Below are 17,037 nucleotides of genomic sequence, written 5' to 3'. Positions count from 1 at the left end.
TATTTAAAAAGGTGACTATAGAAAATGTTTACTTTTATGTTACCATATTTCTTCTATGTCAATCTAGGAAGAACTTGAGAAAAAAGATATGCACCGGAGAGAAGTAGCAGCAGATTCGCGTTGCAACACTGGCTGGCATTAATATGTGGATACTGACTTATCGAAAGAGCCTGAAGGGTAATCAATTCATCTGTAACCCCTTTTTAGTTTATGCGCACCTAAATTTTTTTAAAAAAAATCACATAATGAGCTCTAAATAGGAGGTTCTGGCTCACAATGATTCAAACCATTTAATTACTACTTTTTGTGTTTTTTATGACAAATAATTTTATTTTAGTTTAGATGAATTAAATACATATTTACAACATATTTAATAGCGAGAAACAATTTAAATTATTCTTATTTAATTTAAATGAATGTTAAGAGTTTTTCTGAAACCCTAAATAAATAAATAAAGAATATTTGAATTGTAAATAAGGCTCACTTATTATTTATAGTTTTCTCAATACAAAAAGTTAAATTTGATTAATGATTTATATTTTGTAATCAGTCAAAGCATATATAACAGATATATTCTTTTTTTTTAAACACTACGATTATATTAACTTTAGAAAATACAAGGATGGGATGCGTTTTTGATACACTTAAGCCGGCGGCGTTAACACAACCCCGGAGACAAGGCCGGCAAAACCTAAGTTTTCTGGAATTAAAGCCCTAAACAAAGGGAACCTTTACAAAGATCAAAGATAACCAAAGGCTACAAAGATGCAATTACGAGTTTAAAAAAAAAGATGAGCTCATATCCAAACGCATGACCACCAGATCTCCTTGCAATCTTAGGTAGAAGATTGTCACCATCAAGTAGATAAACGAATCCTCCTATAGTGAATAAGCACAAACCAAATAAAGCATAAATCCATAGCTTCAATTCCGAAAGGTCATAACTTTTGGAAAACACACCAAAAGGCCCTAGACCAGAGAATCAGATATGGCGAGGAAGCAGTAGAGCGACCGAATAGACGCCAAAGAGGAAGCTATATGAGAAGGTGAGACCTCGATCAGATCTCAAGGGAGATGACAAGGAGCGATCCAATCAACACCATGCAAAGCTAACCTAGAACAGATTAGCAAAAGATCGAACCCAGAGTGACCCCAAAGAGATCAAAAGGAGAAAACAGAGCCATGCAAATAGAGAAATGAGCCAACGAGACACAAAACAACACGAAAGCATCAGATTCGGCAGATCTAGAATCAATTTACAGACAAAAAGCATAAGTGGACAAGAGCCACACCGACCATCTAGTAGATCTGGAACTTTTTGCTGTAAATAGGACTTAATCCCAAACAAAAGAGCATATGAACACCGCCGATTCACCTATCTTTACACCAACAAACGATACACTAAGAGGATCAGAAATAGAAGACCGGCTCCGGTTCTAGAGAAAGAAACCGGAGCCGATTCACCGGAAAGAAACAAATGAGATCTCAAAGAAGAGAGGTTTTTTTAGAGAGATAAACAAGAGAGTTCTAATTTTTGAAGCGTTTGCTTTGATAACAGATATATTCAAATACCAAATTATAATGATTTAATTTAAATTATGATATAAAAAAAAATCCAAGGTCCTTTCCTTGGATCTTGTGGATGCTCTGGAAGAACAGAAACGTTTTTATCTCTGAAGGGAGAGAGTTTTCAGCAGAGGACACAGTTATGAAAGTGAGGGAGGATTCAAAGGAGTCGTTTGATGCTCAAAAGCTTGAGTTGTCACGGAGTGGGACAATAGACCATAACTCTGGAAGTCTAAGTAGATGGGAAACCCCAAGAGAAGGTCTCGTTAAGTGTAATGTAGGCGTTTCATGGTCAAAAAGGAACTGGTTGATGGGGGCATCATGGATCGTTCGTAACGAGCATGGTGATGTCTTATTACACAGTAGGAGAGCTTTTGGGAATGTAAACTCTCTAGCCGAGGGAAGGTTTCTGGGATTAATGTGGGCGATTGAGTCAATGGCAAGCCACCGCCTGCATAAAGTAATTTTTGAAACGGAGGCTATGGATTTAGTTGGAGTGGTTCTGAGACCAAAAGCTTGGCCAGCGTTTAGATACCAAGGAACAAAGTTGAGAAATGCACTGGAGAAAATAAATGAGTGGAGTTTGAGCGGTGCATCAGTAAGAGTGAACAGATGTGCTGCGAAGATAGCGGACAGTGTAACCATGGAGATGAGGTATCAGTCTTACGTTGCTCGAGGAGCTCCCGAGTGGATGTGTGCTTTGTTGGAAGATGATAAGCAGGGAAGATGATTAAGAGGATGGGTTTCTGGAAGATATGACGGGGAGGCTATGAAATATTCGTTCTGGTTGGATGGTGATATTCTTGGTTTAGTACTCTATGTTTTTGCTTTTCTGTTTATGTTTTTCTCGGTTCTGTTTGGATGTTATAGTCTTTAGACTAAACTATATAATGCAATTTTTCAGAGTTAAAAAAAAAAAAAAAATTCGGGTGTAGCGCAGGACAAGTTCAAGCCCAAGTACAATCAAAAATGGAAAAAAAAAAGATGTTAAAGAAGAAAGAGGTGTATGTGAGTAAAAACGTGGAATAAAGAAAAAGAGAAAAAAAGCGTAAGAGGTGGGGTAGGGAAAAAAAGAGAGAATGTCAGAGTAGATGTAAGAAACGTAACTAGCCAGAGAGAGAGAGAGATAAAAGGCATTTTCGTTCCTTCATATAGTCTTTTTCTTCTTATCCACACAAAAAGTTATTTCAGTCTCTATCGGGTATATTATGCCTAATCACTCAACCAAACCAATTCGAGATGAATAACAAAACAGAGAGACATGAGAGAATCAATTCAAAAAAACTTGTGTTTCTTAAATCTACGAGCATCATCTTGTACTAAAGTGTCCTCCTCCTCCCGACAATGGCGTCCTCAATCCCTTGCTTGTCCCCGTGCTGTTTCTCAAAGGCAATAAACCTTGTGTAGAGTTCCTCTGCTCTTCCTATAGGGATATGATCAAGAGCGAACTTGTAGATAACCCTAGCACGTTGGAACTCATTGCATCCTTGTTCGAATTCAGCAAAGGCAAGATAGAGCATCTCTGCTTCTTCATAGCCTCCTTCAAGCTTCTCCATGGCTCGTTCGTAGACATCCCTCGCACGGGAAACTTCACCGCACTTGACCTCAAACTCTGCATATCTGATAAAGGAAGAAGCTTTGGGATGGCAAAGAAAGAACCTCTCGTAGATGGATCTCGCACGCTCTGTTTCGTTATACCGCAGCTCGAATTTAGCAAACGAGAGCCAGCCTTGTTGATCCGGTGACCAGTTCATCCACCGCTCGAATATCTGTCTGGCTCCGGCGATGTTCCCGAGCATCTCCTCCATGTGTGAGTACTTGTACCAGAGCAGGTCCACGCGAGGGAGAAGATAAACGGCTCGATCCCAAACGTGTCTGGCAGAGTTGACGAACTTGTTCTTCATCTCCGACTCTGCGTACTTGACCCAGAGCGCGTGGTTCCGGTGATGGTCTTTCAGGGCTCGTTCCCACACGCTCCTAGCACGCGCGTAATCCTTCTGTGACTCTTCCCACCGCGCGTAGTTTACCCAGACTTGGACATCGGATCGTCCTCCCCGGCTGACCCGGTCCTCAAACTCCTTACGGCGGCGGAGTCTGTAGTCGGAAAGTTCAGTCGAGTCAGTGATGCTATGCTCAGAGGGAAGGACCTCAGGCTCTTGCCTCTCTCGAGCCTCTCGGAGGAGCTGCTCGGCGGTGATTTGCACCGCCTCTGGGGACTTGTTCTTCACCCGTGTCGGCCTTGGAAGCTTCGACTCTTTTTCGCAGACGGAAACCTTCGTGTTCTTGTCTTTCTTTTGCTGTTGTTCTCGTTTCAGCAGAAACCCAGCCAACTAGTTTCTTATATAGAACTACTCTTTCCTTTTTCTTATCTCTTATTTCATTTTTTTAAATCTTATTTCCTTTTTTATTTTCGTTTTTCCTAAAAATTTTTTTTTTTTTTTTTGTCCACAACATTACAGATCCATATTGACTCTGTAAACCACACCGGGAGATATTGATCCATGTAAAGGAGGAAAGGAAGTGATCATCAAATCAGTGATTACGGCACTGCCGAACCATATGATGTCTTGTTATCGTTTGCCTAAGGCAACTGCAAAAAAATTGACGAGTGCAGTAGCACAATTTTGGTGGAGTCCTGGGGGCAGTACAAGAGGGTTACATTGGAAATCATGGGACAAGGTATGTGTCAGCAAGAAAGATGGAGGACTAGGTTTCAAGGATATAACTGATTTCAATACAGCTATGCTTGGTAAACAGTTGTGGAGGCTAATAGAAAAGCCAAACACTTTATTTTCTCGAGTTTTCAAGGGTAGGTATTATAGGAACGCCTCACCCCTGGAACCGATTCGATCATACTCTCCGTCATACGGCTGGAGGAGTATTGTATCTGCTAGATCTCTGGTAAGCAAAGGACTAATCAAAAGGGTGGGAACATGATCTTCTATATCTGTATGGAACGATCCTTGGCTCCCAACCACTCGCCCGAGACCGGCCAATAAAAATCAACGCCAATAAAAATCAACACAATTTGTATCCAGACCTTACTGTGGATTCCCTTATTGATTCCACTTCGCGAAAATGGAATTCGCAGGTTATTCGTACTTTGGAAGACCCACAGGATGTGAAAATCATAGAGAGCATACCACTGAGCAGAAACCAGTTGGTTGATAGGGAAGGATGACATTTCACAAATAATGGAAAATTTACGGTTAAATCAGGATATCAAGTAGAGAGGATTTACCCGGATAGGGAAAGATCACCAGTATTAATTGGACCTACAGTTGATGTTTTGAAGGCATTTTGTTGGAAACTAGGGTGCCCACCAAAAATAAAACATTTTCTTTGGCAATTGGTTTCAGGGTGTGTTGCAGTTAAGAAGAATTTGCAGGTGCGAGGGATCCAAGGAGATATATGTTGTGCAAGATGTGGAGCGGATGAGGAGTCGATTAACCATGTGTTTTCTGAGTGTCCTCCAGCAATTCAGGTTTGGGCGCTGTCAAAGATACCAACAAATCCAATTATTTTCCCAACAAGCTCTATATTTACAAACATGGATCACCTTTTCTGGAGAGTTGTTCCACCGATGGAGGATCATCACTTTGCTTGGATACTTTGGTACATCTGGAAAGGAAGAAATAATAAAGTTTTTAGTAATCTGGATATGGACCCTCGGGACACTCTTAAGTTGACAGAAACGGAATCCACACTCTGGGCAGAGGCACAGATTTTGAAGGACCAGAACACGGGAACACAGGTTCAGGCATCTCTGCCGTCAATTCCTGGAAGATGGTGTTTTACTGATGGATCATGGAAAGAGGGGGATATGTTCTCTGGTCAGGGTTGGTTCAGTACTTTAGAAGGTTTTGAAAGTCTAATGGGAGCCAGGAATGTAAGAGCTTCTTTAACTCCCTTGCATGCAGAGATGGAGGCGCTACTATGGGCTATGGAATGTATGAAGAATTTACGTCAATTCCAGGTTACGTTTGCAACGGATTGTTCTCAATTGGTGAAGATGGTTTCGGAACCAGAAGAGTGGCCAGTTTTTGCAAGTTATTTGGAAGATATCAAGAGTCTGAAAGAGAGCTTCACACGATCAGAGATTATACATGTACCAAGAACGCAAAATACAAAGGCGGATAACCTAGCACGCAGTGTCAGGAAACAAACGTCTTTTCTAAAAAAAATTAGAAAAATAAAATATACACATTGTTGTTTATTTTTGGTTTTTGGTTTGGTTCAAAAAAGAACGTTAGGCCCTCTACCCTCGTTAAAATTTTGAGCTCAACTCGGTTCTAATTCATTCTTATTTTTTGGATTATTTTGAATAATCTGCTAAAATCACATTTTGAATTTTGGATAAAATATCAAATAACTCGGATAAATTTGAATATTTTGGATAAAAAATTATTCAAGTTATCAGTTCTATCGAGAAATTAAAATAATTTTAATTTTTTTGAATAAAAAATAACAGAATAATCCAGTTTTTTTTGGGTAATTCAGTTTATAAAAAATAATATATTTTATATTAATTACATTTTAATCTTGCTGAGTTGTTATCATCTTACATTTCTACATTGCATACGTGGTAGTTTTATAATCAAGTTGGACAAACCTTAGACCAATTTTTTATTCTCTACAAATATTTACCAATCTTATTATATAATAACACGATTTTGTCTATCCTTATGACAAGCAATATATTGTAATCCAATATAATTCCAAGAGCTCTAACTAATCTTCATCTCTTTCGCATTCACAACTTCAACTGACAATATTGCTTATTGCAAGTAAGCAATGATAATCACACATCACGTCTAATCTTCCTCTACCTACAATGAGTATAAAGATGAGTGTTAATGCTTCTAAATCTCATCGTTTACTTTATACAATCAAACAATAAGTAAAAAGGAGATATTCTCAATAGCTAGGGTGTCCACGTCGGCAATTAAAATCATCCAATGGGGTTGGTTCTTTCCTCCAAGTCAACCCGAACTTGGGCTGATCTTGGGCTGTTAATATTTTTTTTTGATCCGTGAAAAGGGAAGAAACATGTGGGTCAAAAGCCCAAATCTGAGAAAATCGGATAATTTCGACATCTCATCTCTTCGCTCTTTAGTAACCCTAAAACGGTCAGGCGATGAATCTCTTCGACATCTCATCTCTTTGCCCTTTCCCCTTCTTCAACGGATCGATCAATCGACACCGTATTCATGAGTGTACAATGAATCCTCTGGAAATCTCATTAATGGGCTCTTTTCGTCTATCTCCCTCTGAGATTCTTTATAACATTCATATGTTTCCCCACATTTGTTACACACAAAACTCTCTCAAGCCATGAATTCAAACAGTAAATCTCCTGTTTCCGGCGATCTTACCGCGAGGAAACCAAACGGAAAGGACGTTGTCTCCTCCGCCGAGCCGGTCAAACGAGACGGCCAAACCGGTGTCTCTATCGCTACAGATGTCTCCGGTGATCCTAAGAAGACGAAACCAAACGGCAAGGCCGTTGTCTCCTCCACCGAGCAGATCAGACATACCGAACAAACCGGTGGCTCTTGCGCCAACGCTGTCTCCGGCGATCTTATACCAAAGAAATCAAACGGCAAGGCCGTTGTCTCCTCCGCTGGGACGATCAAACATAGCGGCGGATCTGGTGTCCCCTCCGCCAAAACTGATGAAGTGCTGTTCTTCAAAGATGTCAAGTTTGGACCACAAGAAGGCGAGTTAAGGTTTCGTCTGATCCATTTTTGGGAGGCTCGGAACGCACTCACGAAGATACTTATTGGTATAGAAATGCTTCTGATTGACGAACATTTTTATTCCGACATATTTGATTTCTCTTTTATCGGTTTTGATTGATTAAATTACTAACATTCATTTTTTTTTTGTTATCAACATGGTACTGTGATCTAAGGATTCATCCCACCGAGCAGGATTGACACCTATTTGCCACATATTATCGCTGGTTCCATCTACAGACTTAATAAGTTTTATGGATCTAAAAGCAAGATTGTGTACCGGGTTGCTGAACCAGACGTGACCATTGCTTTCTCATGAAATTCTGTCCTCTCTGATCTCGAGGATAGTCCGGTTCAGTTTCCTGAAGATCGGTTCCGCTTCTATGGATATGAAGAATTTGAAGCGGTCTCTGACCTCAAGGGGGATCTTTACTGTAAGATTCCACCAGATTTTATGGTTTAGCACTTGATTGGTTTGGATGATGTTATGTCTCGATCTTAGTTGTTTAGGTTTGTTTCATGGGTTCTCGGTTTATTTAGTATATAGAGTATTAAGTTATATTTAATTTTCTTGCAGATTATGTTGGTCACATGAAACTGGTGAATGAGCAGACTCTGAATGACAGTCTTGTGATGAAGTCGAGATAGCTTCTACAAGGCAAAATTTTGGTTCATGTTCAAACACATGAGTAAGTTATTCTTCATGTTTTTGATCTATGCCTATACAATTTCACTGATCTCATGAGTTTTGGTTTGTTGCAGTGGTCATGTGATGAAGCTCTATCTATGGGACAAGGCTGCCACTGACCTCTGTGAGAAGTTTAAGGCACATGAAAACACTCCGAGTGTTATTATGGTGACCACTGTCAACCCGAAACGATTTGGAGGTTAGTAATTCCAAATCTTTGCTTATTGTTTATATATGTTAATAGAATGCGTGAAGAACATAGATTAGTCACGATAGTTGTTGAGTGAGATTTGTTTTTACCTTTGCGATGTGATAATTTATTTTTGTTTGGTATGATAACATTACTTGTGCTACAGGCGCGCTAGCTCTATCCTTTATGTCATCTTCGCGTGTGTTCTTTGACATGGATGTTCAACCAACCAGGGATTATCTGACTTAGTAATTATTTCTTAGTTGCATAAGCATTTGGAAGCTTTGACTTACATAATTTTTGGAGAACCTTTACTTCAGGTTGAGCTCAAAATCGGATGTTGCTAACATGGTTAATGCCGAAATTGTCACCAAGGCTGAGATAGTTACTATAGGAGAACTATTCTCCTACATCAAGAAAGAAGGAGCAAAGGTATAATCACTCATACGTTTTACACATTCATTGTGCTGGCCTTAGTTATTTATGTAAATCTACAATTACACAGGTTGCTTGGTTTGAGTGCACAGCCACCATTGATGATGTTGTGCATGGTTCTGCGTGGTATTATATCGCCTATGGTGGGTGCAAAACTAAGGCAACAAAGGGCCTACCACGCTTATGTGTAAGAAATGTGGGAAAGCTGAAGTTGCTGGTGTTGCAGAGTAAGAGTTCAATAGTTTTTGTTACACCCACGCATTTGTCATCCATTATTAATATTCTTCTGTCACAGGTGTCTCACGAAGCTCTCTGTATATGATAACAATGATCAAGCGTTTTTTGTGCTTCTTAGTGACGCTGGGCGTGAGTTGACTGGGAAGCCAGCATCGAAATTGGTTGAGAGCTACTTTGAGGTAATTACGAACCTGTCCATCATATAGCTTTCAAATGCATTCTCATAAGTGTTTAAATTTATGTTAGGCCAATGAGAACGTAGGAGATGATCATGTGATCCCGGTGCCACAAGCTCTGATTGGTACCATTGGACAAACTCACAAGTTCAATGTCAAGGTTTCAAAACACAATTTGGAAGGCACGACCCAAGCTTTGACTGTCACAAAGGTACTCCCTCCTGAAGCTCCAGCACCCGAAGGCAACTTAGAAGAAAACATGATTGCTCATTCCGCCGAAGAAACTTTGCAGATGGGTAATCACGAGGATGGTCCTTCCATTGAGAATGAGGAAGCTGCAGATGAAGTGGGAAAAATGAGTTCTGATGGGATTGAGTCAGGAGAAGCTAAGCGTGCCAAATGTGGTGAATATGTTTTAAGTACTGGTTTTGGTTTATTGAAAGACTATGCTTTGTTTCATTGGCTAATAAGTTTTAAGAACTGATTTTGGTTTAATAAAGGACTATGCTTTGTTTCATTTTATTTTCGAGTTTGTCTTGGCAGCATTTTAACTGTCTTGGTTATAATATCTTTTGGTTATACTTATATTTTACTGAGTTTTGCTTAGTGTTTATGTTTGATCTTTTTAATGTTGTTAAATCTTATGCATGTTTTTTTTAAGAATTTAGTGGTCATTTTATGTTTAGGGTTTAAGTAGATTGTCCATTCGTTGAGTAGTCATGCCTGTAAGAAGAATACATAAAACAACAAAGCAAATGTAGCTGACTCAGGCTGTGAAGGATCTAAACTTCCTATAATCATTACAAACTCCTATTTGAGACATGAAATCAAAAAAACAGAACATATCCAAGTTTAGAATTTTTAAAATGGTAAAAACAGAATTTGATTCATAGGTTATACGTAATCTATGAATTTGATCATATCCAGACAAAACCATACCCACAAGAAGAGAGATGTGCGCATCAAACAATAAAAAGAAAGAGAAGAAAAGAGTTATATTTTCAAAGACAACACCATACTTTCATTAACTCATGACATGAAGACCAAACGCAAAACGTACAGCCGTTACGGAACACTAATAGACAATCAACTTACCCCAACACTTAGCACCATAAAAGAATGAGAAATCCCCAGTACGCATAGAGTTCTTGGTTTGGATAATCACCATGAATCATCAACCACATGTTTCCTATTCGTTTTCCTCGGATATAGAGCCTGCAATCACGGATCCGGATAGACAGCTTACCATCAAGATTAAGAGGATAAATACCAATCATACAGAGATAAACTTCTCCATAAGGTACTCGACAACTGGTAATGGTCATCTAACGGATGACACGGCTGATCTCATGGAACACATGCTTAGTTACCATGATATCTATTTCCCGGTTTCATTGAGTATGTCAGTCATAAGTTCGCTTCCGTGATCCCATCACTGAAAGATTATGCAGGTATAAAAACTTCAATTTATTATAATTTTGGTTGTCTTAGAATAAGATAGAGATTTATAGATATAGATTAGAATCATTTAGGAATGAGAGTTTTAGATCAATTCCTAATTAGGGTTATTGTAAATTTATTAGATAAATGGTGAAGGGAACCTTCTTGATCAAGTAATGGTATAAACAAACGATTATTATTTAGGCTGTTCTTAAAAAAGATTAGTTTTCGGTTTCTATATGAATTATTGTCATCGGTTTTCTATATTTGGTTCCTGGATATAGGCACACACGTCCGCACTTGCCTCTCCATAAGAGATTTCAACCCTAAAGCGACCAAAATGATCAACCTCGACGTAGCATTGATTGACCAACGTAACTCAAGAAGAGAACCTATTCCGAAGGAAGCTGATAAAGTGTGCACCATCTGCCAAGACAAACTCATTGGAACAGGGGGTGTAAACTCTCTAAGGTGCAGCCACAAGTATCATCACCTATGCATCGTGGAGTGGATTCGCCATAACCTGAGCTGTCCCACGTGTCGTGACACAGAAATATAAGTTGGAGTTTCTCATTAGCATAAACCATATCATGTTTTCCTAGCTACGGTTTTTGTTTTTTTTTCTTTTTATCGATTCTACAATCATTGCCAGTTTCACTTGTGTGGGTTTTTAATAACTTTTTGGTTTTTATGGTTGAATATCTTATGGACTTCTAGATCTTATTATTTAATAAAAAAATACTTGATTAATACATATCCATTTTTTATTAACTATAATGTACAAGAATATCTACCTCACCATTACTTAATAAAAATGTAGATATTTATAGATTTTTTTTTAAAAAAAACAAACGACATAATCTTATAAAATCGACTATCCAAATAATAAAGATGTTCAGGATATTCCACTTTAGGAAATTTTTTACAGTTACGTATATGCGATAATCGCTGATTGGAAAAAGGACCACTCAACCCTAGCCATGGGACGGATCCGGATATCCGGAAAATTTAGGGTATCCGGATCCGGATCCGTCGGATCCGTGGATTTAATATCCGGATCCGGATTCGTGGTTTCCGGATATCCGGGTTTCGGATATCCGTCTCGATATTCTATTATCCGCGGATATCCGGATCCGGATCCGGATCCGTCAAAATAATTAAAAATAATTTTTTTTAACAAAAAAATACTAATTTTTTTAATATAATACATAAATTAAATATTTATAAATATATTTATATACGTTTATAATATTGTAAAAACTAAAATATAATATTATAAGATTAGTTCATGTATAAATATTAATATATCAAATATAAATATTAATAAAGTTTAAAAATTTAATGTATTTTAAAAATACGGAGTCGGATCCGGATATCCGGACCTAAAAATTAAGATATCCGGATCCGGATTCGGTTTGCACGGATCCAAGATTTTACTATCCGGATTCGGATCCGGGCACTACGGATATCCTATTTTCGGAGCGGATCTCGGATCGAATCCGGATCTCGGATAATAAGTCCCAGGCCTACTCAACCCATCTAATTATATTAAGCCCTAAATCTCCAACACTTTTCTCAACCCAAAAGCTTCTCTCCGACTCTTCCCTGCTCGGCAAACAGGTATTGTTAAAATAAAATTTGTATTCGACAGATAAGCTTACTCTGGGTTTCTTAATACATGTGAATCGTTAATTTTATATGATGTTATTGGCCTGAAGCTTACTCTGGGTTTCTAGCGTATGATACAAATATACTAAAGAGTATGTTATGTTTGAAGCTTTATCTCATTAATAGATTCCAGTTGTCTAACAACAGATAGAGACTTATTTAGTTAGCTTTTGGTTTAAAAATGTACTTGTGTTAATCTATCTCATAATTAAAAATATATATATATATATATATATATATATTAAGATATTAACAAAAACGAATTTTATTAAAAAGTAATTAAAATATTATTTAATAGTAACTTTCTTTTTTTTTAAATCCTAATCAGAAAATAATTCCAAAATACTATTTCATAATAGTTTTCCTTATAATATTTTGACATGTGTTTACATATATAATAATTAAAGTAAATATAATAAGATAATAAAAACTAATTTTGATAAAAACTAATTTTAAAAATTATTTAATAGTAAAAATATTATTAAAAAATATTTAGTAGTAATTATTTTAGAAATTTTCTTTTTTTTTAATCCTAAAAAAATGTTTGAAAATGTTGTAAAACGAAGGTTTTAGGTCTGAATATTTCTCTGTTTCATTAATGAATAAGTGTTCTCTTATATAGGGGATTACAAGATAAGTAAAAGGAAAGTATCCAAAACCTAAACTCACTAGGATTAGGAAAACTACTAATACATAATAATGAAAAGATAACAATTACAAGTAAAATGAAAGACGGTTTCCTTTTTCCCCAAGCCCTCTCTCTCTCTCTCCTTGCCGTGGCCAACTCTCTCTCTCTGTAGAGTTGGGCCGTCTCTCTCTGTATGGACCGGTTATAGACCGGGCCAGTTATGGACATCCACCAATTGATTTATAACACTCCCCTTGGATGCCATAACCATTCAGGAATTGTAATGCGCTTTATGTTGTCTCATTAAAACCTTATCAGGAAAATTCAGTAGGACAAAACCATGATGAAGAAAAAAGAGTACAACACGCACTACTCCCCCTGATGTGAACCTCAGTGGAATTTCTTTAGTCTACGCATCAGATGTGTGAACTGTCCTGAACATGCAGGTGAGGAATCGGCCAGTTTTATTTCTGTACCGTAATTAGACCACTTCGACCTCTTAGGTCCTTTCTCATGTCCTTTGACATCGTGTATCTTATTGAAATAGATGAGCTAATAAATGTGAACCACATTGTCCTCGAATCTTTTGCAAATCATGTATGCATGGATCTTTTGCAAAACGTGTCCATGGTCTAGACGTGATCGTCTACCATCGACTGTTCTTATGCTTTGGTCGGACAAACTAAGCATACTCATGGACAATATTCCGAGCATGATACTATGAATTAATGATCTCAGGTTATGAGACTATGATCCGGTGTCTTACTACACGGATGTGTACCACTCGGACGTGTACCAATGCCTTTGTCCATTGATCTTTCTATTATCATCATATTCTTAATTTAATTGATCCATGTTGAGTCATAGACTTCAACTTCATAAGTTCACGGATACTCCCTTTCATTTCTTTGTCATTGACTCGATTGGTGTATTTGACTTTCATTTCTTTTTACTTTTCATTTAGTTTCTTATTTCGGGTTGTGTTCAGTTTAAACGTTTAGATATAGTATTTTATCAAATCCTAAGTACAAAGTTTATAACAATTCATCTATGTACCATGACTATAAAATACAAATATTAACTTAAACTTAAGTGTAAAAATGAGTTTTAATTATAAAATAAATCTGAAACAACATACGAAAAAAACAATGATAATAAAGTGATTTATTATTTTATAGTTCTTATTAAATTAAAACACCACACAAAACCCGATTTTGTCTATCCTTATGACAAACAATATATTGTAATCGTATAATTCTAGGAGCTCTAACTAATCTTCATATCTTTCACATTCACAACTTAAACTGACAATATTGCTTATTGCAAGTAAGCAATGATAATCACACATCACGTCTAATCTTCCCCTACCTACAATGAGTATAAAGATGAGTGTTAATGCTTCTAACTTTCATGGTTTACTTTATACAATGAGTATCTATCTATATATATATAATAATAAAGTTAACTAGAAAGGTTCCGCGCCACTTCAACACTCTATGTTCTAAATTACGACACGTGGCAAGCTATCATACAACTTTCAATTCTGTGTTTTCGTTGAAACTACTCTTTTTATTGGGCCCTTAACTGTATCAGCATCCTGGACCGAGTTGGTCTAGAGCTTTTTTTTTGTAATCGGAATCTGCATCTCCTGGAATCAGTCGCCGTAACCCTTTGGAATCCATCCCATCCGATCAAACTTTATGTAACGGAATCAGTCATAAACAGTCTTATTAACTACATCTCCCCACTCCTTCCACGACTTCCCATTCAGAGCAGCCCTCCTTTCTTCCACTCGATCGGTGAATCTGCTATAAGTATGTTAGTTTGGATCCAGGAAATTCATCATTTCATTCCTCACAATTATCATGTCGTGTAAAGGTAAAAAACGAATCTACAAACCTCAGTATTTTATTATATATTTGTTTACTCTCTACCGTTTTTTTTTTTTTGGTAACACACTCTCTACCGGTTTAATTCCCATTTTCTAAATAGCTGAGATTTATACGGTGGCTGGCTGGTTCATGGATGTTTTCAACATCGTTGACCTAAGTGGGAAACAAAGTCATCAACGAAATTGTTCTTGAATATCTCCGCCAAGTTAGTATAATCGATGAAATTGTCCTTTTCTCTTCAATTATTTTCTGTTAGTTTTATGGTATCAACATATTTTGTGGTCACTTGGCCCGATGAGTCTTCTTGCTTCAGTTTGTTAATTAGATAAAAAAATTTGATTAAACAATATATGTTTCAACAAGTGACTAATAAAGACAACCTGCTCTGCAGTCACTGATCCAGAGAGGTTCCCCAAAATTAGAAAACTTTTTTGTTATGTGCTTTCAGGTGGAAGCAGGAGCTGAAGATCCTGTGAACCAAAAACCACAGCTTCTTCTCTCAATAAGACTTGGATGGATCGGAAACTGGAGCAGTTAGATATTACTACGAATGTGAGAATGTTGGGGATGAGGATACATGTGCGAGAGTAATTCCATTTTAGAACTATCCAACTTCCATGATTTGGATTACTAAATTGTGCTGATTAAATGTAAAAATATTATTGGCAGGAAGGTTATGGAGGGAGGGATCATGTCATACATTAAAACACACACAGGCTCATCATGTTTAAATATTTTTCTTCTCAAACCCTGTGTTGAATTCTAACAGTTGTATTAGCTTTCATGGTCACAGAGATTCTAATATAAATTACTATTGTCGTCACTGGGAAACTGCTATATTATCTATTGTCACAGGATAATTTGAATCATGATAATAAACATATACCCAAGTATAAGAAAAAGATGGATTCTTTAGCTAAATGCTTCAACAGAACTCAAGAAACATGCGATAACGTACTACAAGCAAAAGCCTTTAATTTTTTTTCGTCAAGCAAAAGCCATTTACTTGCTTGCATAGAGCCATCAGGATTGTCAAATCCCTAACTTCGAAGAAAAATATATGCCAAAGCTTCTGACTGAGAAAGAAGGTCAAAAGCCACAAAGGTTGTGAGATTTCAGTTAGAGAATAATAAATATATTCTAGACAAAGAAGCCGCTGAGCTTTGATCTTGATGATTATGAACTCCAAAGTAAGGAACAAGTAAAAAATTACAAAAAAGCAAAGGGAACAATCATGTTTACAAACAAATTGCTATCTTACCTAAAAAATTCCCTTATTATTTATATTAAATTTATTAAAAAAATATAACAACACATTTTTCGTAATCAATATTTTACTTTCAATCCAAACAAAATTTTGACATCAATTAGTGTCAGAAATGATGATTTAATAAAATACATAATAATTTATTTATGTAATTATTTATTTCCACATTTCATCAAACCAACACCAATCAAAATAAAGAAGAATAAATATTATGAATTTATTTTTCTTTTTAACCACAAAACTTTAGCTTAGACTAAAAAAATAATGGAAGAATTACTAATTACTCACAAAAATCAGTTGTACTTAACAAAATACCTTTAACATTGACAAACTTACGTAACACTAAAAGAGATATCTAAATATCACCACATAAAAATATGTAAAAATAATTGGAGACTCATAAAATAACAGTATTCATAAATCACGACGACACCAAAACAATGGATTAACCCAACACCAACACGACACCACCAAAACAATGGATTTGTCCAGCAGCTACTTAACTGCTGCCAAATAATCATTCTATATTTCGTTGAATATGGAAGATGGTAATAAAATTCAGAAGCTCTTTAAAATAGCACGATTGGGCCATATCATTAGAACTACGTTACTAAATGCTCTCAACCTAACCAAATCCACCACCCAAACAAATTTCTGCGAAGCAAACTAAAATCATAAATAACAAGTATAATCAAATTAAAATGTACTATACTTAGGGAATGGAGTAGAAAAACATGAAATTAACAATATTGATCATTAACCTCTTAAATATTTTAAAACAATATAGCAAAATAAAAACCTAAAAATGAGAAACATTGCATGGAATACGAGTTAGAAAACATGAATGTTACTCATCTGCTTTACAACATTATGCCATCCAAACAATATTAAATTTTTAAAAGTTTCATCAAACCAAAACCAATCAAAATAAAGAAGAATAAATCTTATGAATTTATTTCTCTTTACCACCAAACTTTAGCTTAGACTAAAAAAGAAATGATGGAAGAATTACTAATTAAATTATATATATATAAATTACTCACAAAATTCAGTCGTAGTTAAAAAATACATTTACAATTGACAAAAATATACTGACATAATATTAAAGGTGA

The 17,037-nt window shown here is 36.4% G+C and overlaps 2 protein-coding genes and 2 long non-coding RNA genes across 4 annotated transcripts; 3 read left to right on the top strand and 1 right to left on the bottom strand.

The window, feature by feature from the left end:
* Positions 1 to 674: 674 nt before the first annotated feature.
* LOC106373370 (crooked neck-like protein 1) lies at positions 675 to 4,750 on the bottom strand. Its single transcript, XM_048743769.1, has 2 exons — positions 4,669 to 4,750; positions 675 to 3,871 (listed from the first exon to the last, which is right to left on the bottom strand). The coding sequence occupies exons 1-2, from the start codon at positions 4,748 to 4,750 to the stop codon at positions 2,886 to 2,888; spliced, it is 1,068 nt and encodes a 355-aa protein (XP_048599726.1). The 3' UTR covers positions 675 to 2,885.
* Positions 4,751 to 8,014: 3,264 nt separating this feature from the next.
* LOC125580792 lies at positions 8,015 to 8,782 on the top strand. Its single transcript, XR_007318571.1, has 3 exons — positions 8,015 to 8,191; positions 8,349 to 8,614; positions 8,688 to 8,782. It is a non-coding gene; the product is annotated as an uncharacterized LOC125580792 (long non-coding RNA).
* A 5-nt stretch (positions 8,783 to 8,787) lies between these two features.
* On the top strand, positions 8,788 to 9,615 carry LOC125580791. Its single transcript, XM_048745944.1, has 3 exons — positions 8,788 to 8,844; positions 8,913 to 9,033; positions 9,101 to 9,615. The coding sequence occupies exons 1-3, from the start codon at positions 8,801 to 8,803 to the stop codon at positions 9,512 to 9,514; spliced, it is 579 nt and encodes a 192-aa protein (XP_048601901.1). The 5' UTR covers positions 8,788 to 8,800; the 3' UTR covers positions 9,515 to 9,615.
* A 4,652-nt stretch (positions 9,616 to 14,267) lies between these two features.
* LOC106352291 lies at positions 14,268 to 15,481 on the top strand. Its single transcript, XR_001271567.3, has 3 exons — positions 14,268 to 14,644; positions 15,107 to 15,237; positions 15,328 to 15,481. It is a non-coding gene; the product is annotated as an uncharacterized LOC106352291 (long non-coding RNA).
* The last annotated feature ends 1,556 nt before the right edge of the window (positions 15,482 to 17,037 follow it).

The sequence above is a fragment of the Brassica napus genome, chromosome C1, assembly GCF_020379485.1.
Source record: "Brassica napus cultivar Da-Ae chromosome C1, Da-Ae, whole genome shotgun sequence".
Lineage (NCBI taxonomy): Eukaryota > Viridiplantae > Streptophyta > Magnoliopsida > Brassicales > Brassicaceae > Brassica > Brassica napus.
This window is presented reverse-complemented; position numbering and strand designations above follow the sequence as displayed.

Excerpts from the sequence above, each read along its gene's own strand:
- LOC106373370 (XM_048743769.1), bottom strand. The coding sequence starts at position 4,750 with ATGTCATCCTTCCCTATCAACCAACTGGTTTCTGCTCAGTGGTATGCT. Across the intron at positions 3,872-4,668 it reads CATCCTGTGGGTCTTCCAAA|AACAACAGCAAAAGAAAGAC; the intron begins GTACGAATAACC and ends TGCTGAAACGAG.
- LOC125580791 (XM_048745944.1), top strand. The coding sequence starts at position 8,801 with ATGTGTAAGAAATGTGGGAAAGCTGAAGTTGCTGGTGTTGCAGA. Across the intron at positions 8,845-8,912 it reads GAAGTTGCTGGTGTTGCAGA|GTGTCTCACGAAGCTCTCTG; the intron begins GTAAGAGTTCAA and ends CTTCTGTCACAG. Across the intron at positions 9,034-9,100 it reads TGGTTGAGAGCTACTTTGAG|GCCAATGAGAACGTAGGAGA; the intron begins GTAATTACGAAC and ends AATTTATGTTAG.